The sequence below is a fragment of the Tamandua tetradactyla genome, chromosome 2 (assembly GCF_023851605.1).
Source record: "Tamandua tetradactyla isolate mTamTet1 chromosome 2, mTamTet1.pri, whole genome shotgun sequence".
Lineage (NCBI taxonomy): Eukaryota > Metazoa > Chordata > Mammalia > Pilosa > Myrmecophagidae > Tamandua > Tamandua tetradactyla.
This window is the reverse complement of record NC_135328.1, coordinates 12610812-12620948: the sequence shown is the minus strand read 5'-3', so window position 1 is coordinate 12620948 and position 10137 is coordinate 12610812. Positions and strand designations below refer to the sequence as shown.

Genomic DNA, 10137 nt, shown 5'->3' with positions numbered 1-10137 from the left:
CAGGTACATTCATTAATTTAAGTACAGATGAAAAGAAATTGATTTTAAAGCACATTTGTTTTAGATAAATAAAATGTGAAAGTGATATTTCATTTTGAAGTCTTCTTCACATATGTTTTAGTCTCTAAGGCTCCTTAAACAAATATCATGCAATGGTTTGGCTTAAAAAATGGGAATTTATTAGTTTACAGGTATGAGGCAAAAAAACCCTCAATTAAGTCCTCATCAAGGCAATCCTTTTGCACCAAGACTATGGTGGTCGGGCTGGCAACAGCCCTGGTCCTTAGCTGGATACATGATATGGAATATGGTGGTGTCTCCTTGTAACACATTCCTCCTCCAGGTTCCACTGATTTCAGTATCACAGACAGATGCTCCGTCTGTGGCTTTTGCTCTCTGTGTCTAAATTTCATTTCACTTATAATGACTCTAGGAATAGGATTATGATCCATCCTGATTGAGGAGTCTCACATCTTAACTGAAGTAGCTTTATCAAGAGCTTCTGCTTACAATGTGTTCACACCCAAAAGAATGGATTAACTTTAAGAACATGTTTTTCTGCAGTATATATAGCTTCAAACCATCACACTCTAACCTCTTTAGTAGTCAGTGTTCTCTAGAGAAACAGACCTAATAGATCTATGTAAATATTTTCAGATTTTTATAAGAATTTTCTCACATGACTGTGGGGATGGCCAAGTCCAAACTCCATAGTCAAGAAAAGGATAATAGTGGAACACTAAATATGGACAAAAATGACACTGGAAATATAAAAATGAATGTAAATATGTGAAATACTTTACTTGTAAAACTTCATGTCTTCAATAGTTGCTTAAATCAAATTTAGGTTCATGAATTGTTGGGTTTAACCTATATATAAAAGTATGATTTATGACAAAAGTAACAAAATTCAAAAGAAGAATCAAATCACTACTGTTTTACCTTTCTAATGTTATGTTATGTGGTATATTATTTTATGTAGACTATGACAAATTAAACATGCATATGATAATCCTAAGGGCAACGACTAATAAAGAAAGAAAACAAAAATTACAACATATGGGTTAATGGCATGGATAACACTATATTCACCCCAAATATTAAAAAGATAGTCAGAAAATGTTATAAACAACTTTTAGTTGTTAACTTTGGTAATTTGGAGGAAATGCATGAAATGCTTACATCAGAAGAAAAAGGTAATCTCTTTAATCTGATGTCCCTTAGAGAAATTGATTTTTTACTTAAAAACCTTCCAAATGACAAAAAATCTGAAATTGTTTTCCAAAGGTAAAAATCTGACCATTCCCTCAGACTGGAATGTGGATAGAGTGCTGTGGATCCTATTCAACTCGGTAGAAGAGGACATCATGGGAGACAACGGAGTAATGACATACAAGCAACCTGGGTGCCAGAATGACCCCAAGGAAAAGAGTCACCTGCAGAGCTATAGCTTACTCAGCTAAAGTCAGCACAGTTACATCCAAGAACAGTAATTTTCATTTAATTGAGCACTCTGTTTCTGAAGCCCTTTCTTACACCAACCAGCCTGCTCCTGACTAATATAATTTCTCACCCCAAATCAATCACCCAATCACATCACCTGATAAATCACTGTTTCCATTATACAGCTATTTATTTCTGAATATCGGTGTATACATGCATGATGAGGGCATTTAGCAGCTATTTCAAAAATTACACTACCTTCTATTAGCCGCTCTAATGAAGTCTGCAAGCTATATATCCCCCTCATTCCTGTATTTATCAATACTTTATAATATACAAAAATAATGTATCATATGTTTTAAACTCTAATAAGAGTACTATAATTTTGTGGAAAAATGACATTTGATAAAGTTCTGATTAAGAATGTCAATCAGTCTGTCTGTGTTCAAATTTAGACTTGTTCTTTAGCCTGATGAGTGACCCTGAACAAGCTATGAAATCTCCTTGGCCTCCAGTTTCAACATCTGCAGCATTTAGCCATTCAAATATATTTACCGAGGCACTCAGTGTGTGCTGGGCATGCAGCATTGGTAACAATTGGCAAAATTCTTGTGCTTGTTAAGATTTCAAAGTGGAGAAAACACAGCATAAACAAATGACATAATAAAAATACATAGAACATTACATGGGTATAACTGCTATTGAAAACAAATGCAGTATTGATGAGGAATGCGGCATGTGTGAGTTTAAATCAGTTTTAAGGAATGACCTGATAAGGATAAGAAAGGACTTATACATTTACCTATACAGTGGGAATTTCAGGAAGGAAAACAATGGAAATATTCCAGGCAGCATCAGAAAAAATGTATATAGGGAAGGGGTGAGGAGGTCAGTGTGGGTGCTCCAACAAGAGTGTAATAGACACAGTGATAAAGCATGAGTCCGTAGAAATAAGGAGTTGGGGCAAAATCATGTTGGAACTGTAGGCCCATGTAAAAATTTTGATGTTTACTTGTAATGTAATGGGAAGTATGGTAGGTTTTGTGAAAAAAAGTTACATGCTACAGTCAACATTTTAATAGCATCACTGGCCCCTACCTTAAGATTAGACTCAAGACGGATAAGACAGAGCAAATGGAAATAATCTAAAAAGGTTTGACGATAATTGAAAGGCTAAGGTGATTTTCTTTTCAGCCAGATGGTAGCAGAGAAGGTGTTGAGAAATAGTCACAGTCCAAACCTATTCTGCATAAAGAATCATTAAGACATGCTGATGGATAAGATGTGACATGGAGAAAATTTCAGAATGACTCTTATGTGTCTGCCTGAACAAGTAGGAGGATAGCTTTTCATAACTTGATATTAAGTTTTAGATACTGCAAGAATAAACCTGACAGCTATCTTGTAAATATAAACTATGTTAATTATATAGCAAAAGCCCTTTGAATATTGTCTGACACTCAATATGTGCTCAGTAAATATAATTTATTTTCCCATTATTATATGACATCAATAATTAGAAAAACTCTTATTATTCAAATTTTGTCATATTCTATCCCAGTCTTATTTCCTTTACCATTTTAAGAGGTTCAGATTTTATAATACATGGAATTTTTGCCATATCACCATGAACAAAAGAATTGTGTCCTAAAAATACTTCAGACCACATATTAAATATAATACAATACATACCAATATTAACAGGGAAAAAAAGGGACAGTGTAAATAGTCTAGTGTTTTCATATTTCTCAAAAGCCATGTATTAATAGCATCATATAGGTATTCTAGAATATTTTATAGGAAGAGAGTGTAATCTGAATTTAATTCAAACACAGCCAATTACAGAACTTATTATTTTCTGGAAAAGTAGAAAATTTGATGAACACCACATTGCCAGCAAAAACCAACAGAATACCATATCTAAATTATGAAAATGCACGTAAATGAAAGCAAAGCCAGCAGAGTTCATTAAAAAACACCACAGAATGTAAAGGATATAAATATAAGAAAAGACACAATGTTTGCACAAGAAGAGAAAGTAGTTAAAAATGTATATTATTAAAAAACAAACAGTTATCAAAGACATAACTTTGAGCAAACAAAACACAGAAGAATTGCTATAAATATAATTCTAGACACAATAGAGTTTAGAAAAAATTTAATATTAATACAGTAATTTACTTGGATATATATAAGTACAAATAACTACATGAGTTGATAATGTAGAGGAAAATAATGCACATTTTAATTATTTGAATAAATTAACTGAGTGATGAACTTGTGAGAATTCACTAAAATTTTGATCCTAAAACAGAGGTTGAACTTTATTTTCATCTTTCAAAAACCATTAAAAAAATTAAGAAATATAAGTCTACAAATAAACCCTTAATATAAATGAAAAAACTACAAATCACTTAAGGGAAAAACATATCTAATAATCACTGCTTAAGTTTAAATACAAATGAATCAATTATGTGGGAAAAAGAATAAAATATATTTTCTTCAATATATATTTAACAGTACAGATAATTAAAACCGTAATTCCAGATTGCATAGAGACATTTTTTAAAAGAAACATCAGCTGCCAAACAAAAAATAAATATATATGGGATTTAACAAAACTTGAATTCATTGTCAGTTCTTGTTTTTGTAACTTTTCTGTGTTAAAATTATGAAAAGAATTAAACAAGAATTGAACTTAAAATGTCATGTTTTTAAAGAACAAATACTTATAGAGTCCATGAAAACAGAATTGAATTATTTTAATCATACCAGAATTTCACAAAGACGTGATAATTACTGATTTGTTGTTGCATCACAGAATAGTAGAGTTTTCAAATGGTTAGCAGGTAGACACAAAAGACAGATAACTTCATGCAGATATTTAACCTGATGAATTTTAAAAACTTCAGTGCTTAAAGCATTGCAAATTGGGATACTCGATCTAACACATATACCAAGAAAACATTCCTATTCCAAGTTTAAATGTTAAAGGAATACCCAAAGATTATAATGAAGAGTGGAAAACAAAAGCTGCAAAGCAGAAATAGAAAACGACAAAAATAATCTGTTCATAAAATTGGTCTAAAACACATGAACAAAACTCTCAAAACTGGGCTACGTTATTCTTATTTTTTTAAACTTAAAATATTTTTCAAATTTTCTTCAAAGTTCACATATACTTTTTTCTAAAACTTAATTCTATCTCAATATTTTACTTTGGGCCAGACTAAGTATTGAAGTTTTTTTTTTCCTTTTTAGATTTTTATTATAAATAAGAGTAGCTAAAAATATTTATAAGATGTAAGTAGAAGGGGATGCAAAGGTAGTTTAGTGGTAGAATTCTCACCTGCCATATGGAAGACCTGAGTGTGATTCCCTGTCCATGCACTTCCCAAAAAACAAACACACAAGCAAAACAAACAAACAAAAATTCAAGAAATGGTGCTGTAATAATGGGATACTCACAAGGAAAAAGTAATGAAATGTGACCCTGCCATACAGTATACAAAAACAATACAAGTAGGCATTTTCATAACAAAAGCTGTGGTGCAGTTAAAATTCTGTAAGAACATAAACATTTCAATGATCATCATCAAAATTTATCAGTACTGCATTAAATCCTTTCTATTCATCCTCTGATGTAATCTTTAAAATTACTCTATGGGTTTAGAATTATTTATCTTGTACAGTTGATGAAATTATATTTAAACTTTCAGTGGCTTAATAGGGATATATAATTAAAAACTGGCATTTGTGGAATCTACATCTTAGAATTTTTAGTCCAAAGAGCACTTTTAAGCCTGTGCTATAAATCTTTTCCACAGGAAAATGGAGTAACTTCTGACTAGCACTCCATGATAAATTTAATGAAATTGGAATATGGATGGGGATTCATATGATACAATTTCAAGGATACTATGTTTTTATTTTTTTTCCTCCTAAGTTGCCTTTAAAAACACATGCATTCAAACCACAAGATTAACACATTTCATGGTTTCTATATACTATGTAGATTTTAAAATATATAATCTTGGAAATATACCAGATTATATATGGTCAAATAAATGGTGGCTCAACAGAAATTCAAACTAATTTAGAGAATAAATACCCAAATAGGAAAGAAAGAAAAATGTTCAGCGTCACTATCACTTCTATTGCATGGAGCTTTCTCTCTTCTGCATGACTCTAAGGAAAGCATTTTTCACTTCTTTGTTCCTAAGACTATAAATGAATGGATTCAGCATGGGAACAACCATAGCATAAAATACAGAGGCTACTTGATCCTTTCCCAAGGAGTAGTATTTCTGTGGTCTTAAATAAGTAAAAATTGTAGTGACATAAAATATAGTGACCCCTAGGAGGTGGGAGGCACAAGTAGAGAAGGCTTTGCACTTTCCTGAGGTGGAATTAATTTTCAGGATAGTAGACAGAATGTATCCATAAGATATAAACATTGTGATAAGAGACACAATTACATTTAAACTAGCCATAATAACCATCATTATTTCAATGTCATGAGTGTCAGTGCAGGACAGGGCTAAAATTGGGGGTAAGTCACAGAAAAAGTGATAGATTACATTGGATTTGCAGAAATGCAAACTGTTCAGGTAAAGAACAATGACTAATGATTCAGTAAAACTCATCACATAGGATCCAGTGATCAGGACACAGCAGAGTCTTGTGGACATAACAACCTGGTAGTTCAGAGGGTTGCAGATAGCTACATAGCGGTCATAGGCCATAGAAGAGAGAAGGAAAAATTCAGTGGTAGCAAAGAATAAAAAAAAATACATCTGGGTGAAGCACTCCATAAATGAAATATGCTTGTTGGAATTTAGTAAGTTCTCCAAGGTTTTAGGGGTGATGACAGTTGAGTAACCAAGGTCAAGAAATGACAGGTGACTGAGGAAAAGATACATGGGTGTGTGAAGCTGGAGATCCAAGTGAATTATCAGTATCATTCCTGCATTCCCAACCAGGTTAATCAGGTATATCATGAGAAATAACATAAAGAGGATTCGCTGGATCTCTTCAGATTCTGTCAATCCCATAAGGATGAAGTCAGGCAAATGTGTGTTATTCTTACTCCCCATAATACCATTTAACTGTTGGTAACTGTTGAAAAATCAAAGATGATTCTTAACCTGAATGATCTCAAAATCATTTTTGTTTATAGGAATGATCTGACATTTTTAAAAACATGACTGTATTTATTCTAGAAATTAGTACTAAAGAGTTTGCAAAATGCAATGTAAAAAACCTTAATTTGCCTGCCAAATATGAATTAGGTATAAATCAGCATTTGGATATTGTATAATAGAAAACCATGCATATATAAATATATACATATATATGTATTTAAATAGAATGAATATTACACTGTTACAAATATTTCCCTTCATTTAACCATTTAGTCAGGTGAAAATATTACACCAGAACGATTGCTATTGTGCACATTCACTAGATTTTTAAAAAGGACACAAGAAGTTAATTAACTTACCAAGAGACCCAGAAAGTAAGTATTGTTGCCTCTGTGATTCTACCAGGAAATGTTGTATCGAGAGCTCTGGCTCATAACACTATATTCCTAAATACATTTAATTTCAGCAAAATAAAAATGCAAGATATGCAATAAACAATGACAGGGAGTTTTAATTCATCATTCACTGTGCTTTTCTATCCAGTATTTTTTATTACAAATGACAGATATGATGTGTGTTAATATTACAGACAACACATTACTATTACTTCTTGGAAGACATGTTCTTAGCACATAATTTAAACAAATCTCTTCCAGATTATATTTTCAAACTATGTACATTGCTTGATGACTCTGATTTTATCAATTATATATTGCTATTTCTGCGAATTCTTGCATTGCTTGGATAAGGCATACATGACACATATATGCTTATGCATATCCTTCTAATGACATTCCTATTATTTTAGATAAACTAAAACACTCTACCTTTGAGACTAATGCTTACCAGGAGTGAAAATGGTTGAAAAACTTCTTCCAACATTATCTGCGTAGAAATTTTTCAACCTCAAGTTTTTCTCACAATATGTGTAAACCATATAGGAAGCCTGAAATTTCTGTGATATAATATTTGCTTCCTTTGAGATAAGTTCTATTTTAATTTTTTGTATGCATGTATTTTTATATTTAAGCTAAACAAACCAGCTCAAATTTTTTTCATCTTCTTTTCAAATAGAAAATTCACCTGGAAATTGTGTCTCACAAGTGTACCAGGAACCTACTGTGAACACAAGCAGAGGAGAGAGTACCTTGCCTTTCACACTGGTAATGCCGTGGCACCTCTTATATGGAGGATTGCTAATAATGCAGCATTTGGTCATCTCTGGGACCAATTTCCAAGGAAGACTGCTTGGCATGATGCCAAGGATGAAAATACCAGCACCAATGCACCCATGTTAGGTTTCAAATACAGAGTTGCCTTTGCCTGATAAGCCGCATAATGCTGAGCAAAATTTCTTTGGTTTTCTTTTGTGGTGCTCTAATCTACAACTGGTTAAATGTGAAATTATTTCTAGAGAAATGGTTGAACTGTTGTGGAAAGTTCAGAACATTAACCACTTCGGATGGAATAGCACATTTTTTACAATGAAAATATTTACTACTTAAAAGTGTGAAAATATCATGGGAGTAAACATTATTCACCGCAAAAAAAAATCCTATAATACAACAAGACTCAGAGGAAAATGAAATTCTTCATGACTTTAACCTTTAAATGTAGTTTCTTCCAAATATTGCCTTCGGCATAAAATATTTTTTTGTAGGTATAATTATGTGATTATGTAATTTATTGCACTGTATTTTCAATAAAATCCTGATTTTATTATTTAATATTTATAATATACATTACTTAAGTAGTATTAAACTTTTGTAAAGCATAAAATTTCATGAATTTTACTTTGACAGCTGCACCATAAAAGTTTCTAGGCCTGTGCACCAGCTGAAGACAAGTGCTTTTGAGGCTTGGTAAAGATAACAAGGTTGAATTTTTCCAGTCAGGTCAGGAGTGTCGAGTAGTTCATCAACACAACAGATGTACTGTCGTATTCAGACACAATGTTTGTGAAGCTTTTTTTTTTCCTATTTCATGTATTGGCTTTTAGTACAGTAAAAGAAACATGAGAGAAGGAATTGAAATCAATGCTGAGATAAGTATAGGGTTTTTTTTATTAATTAAAAAAATTAACAAAACATTTAGAAATTATTCCATTCTACATGTACAATCAGTAATTCTTAATATCATCACATATTTGCACATTCATCATTTCTTAGTACATTTGCATCGATTTAGAAAAAGAAATAAAAAGACAACAGAATAAGAATTAAAACGATAATAGAGAGAAAAAAAAAAACCTATACCTCACATGCAGCTTCATTCAATGTTTTAACATAATTGCATTACAATTAGGTAGTATTGTGCTGTCCATTTCTGAGTTTTTATATCCAGTCCTGTTGCACAGTCTGTATCCCTTCAGCTCCAATTACCCCTTCTCTCTCTTTTTTTTTAATTAACGGGAAAAAAAGAAATTAACCCAACATTTAGAAATCATACCATTCTACATATGCAATCAGTAATTCTTAACATCATCACATAGATGCATGATCGTCGTTTCTTAGTATATTTGCATCAGTTTAGAAGAACTAGCAACACAACCGAAAAAGATATAGAATGTTAATATAGAGAAAAAAATAAAAGTAATAATAGTAAAAACAAAACAAAACAAAACAAAAACATATACCTCAGATGCAGCTTCATTCAGTGTCTGAACATGATTACTTTACAATTAGGTATTATTGTGCTGTCCATTTTTGAGTTTTTGTATCTAGTCCTGTTGCACAGTCTGTATCCCTTCAGCTCCAATTACCCATTATCTTACCCTGTTTCTACCTCCTGCTGGACTCTCTTACCAATGACATATTCCAAATTTATTCTCGAATGTCCGTTCACATCAGTGGGACCATACAGTATTTGTCCTTTAGTTTTGGGCTAGACTCACTCAGCATAATGTTCTCTAGGTCCATCCATGTTATTACATGCTTCATAAGTTTATCCTGTCTTAAAGCTGCATAATATTCCATCGTATGTATATACCACAGTTTGTTTAGCCACTCTTCTGTTGATGGAGATTTTGGCTGTTTCCATCTCTTTGCAATTGTAAATAACGCTGCTATAAACATTGGTGTGCAAATGTCCATTTGTGTCTTTGCCCTTAAGTCCTTTGAGTAGATTCCCAGCAATGGTATTGCTGGGTCATATGGCAATTCTATATTCAGCTTTTTGAGGAACCGCCAAACTGCCTTCCACAGTGGTTGCACCATTTGACATTCCCACCAACAGTGGATAAGTGTGCCACTTTCTCCGCATCCTCTCCAGCACTTGTCATTTTCTGTTTTGTTGATAATGGCCATTCTGGTGGGTGTGAGATGATATCTCATTGTGGTTTTGATTTGCATTTCTCTAATGGCCAGGGACATTGAGCATCTCTTCATGTGCCTTTTGGCCATTTGTGTTTCCTCTTCTGATAGGTGTCTGTTCAAGTCTTTTTCCCATTTTGTAATTGGGTTGGCTGTCTTTTTGTTGTTGAGATGAACAATCTCTTTATAAATTCTGGATACTAGACCTTTATACGATATGTCATTTCCAAATATTGTCT

The 10137-nt window shown here is 32.4% G+C and overlaps 1 protein-coding gene across 1 annotated transcript; it reads right to left on the bottom strand.

Moving 5' to 3' along the window:
* Positions 1 to 5597: 5597 nt before the first annotated feature.
* LOC143664934 (olfactory receptor 8H1-like) lies at positions 5598 to 6539 on the bottom strand. The gene has a single exon (XM_077138414.1). It carries the CDS (start codon positions 6537 to 6539, stop codon positions 5598 to 5600), a length of 942 nt encoding a protein of 313 aa, XP_076994529.1.
* Between the last annotated feature and the right edge of the window lie 3598 nt (positions 6540 to 10137).

Coding starts and splice junctions, on each gene's coding strand:
- LOC143664934 (XM_077138414.1), bottom strand. CDS start 6,539: ATGGGGAGTAAGAATAACACACATTTGCCTGACTTCATCCTTATGGGA.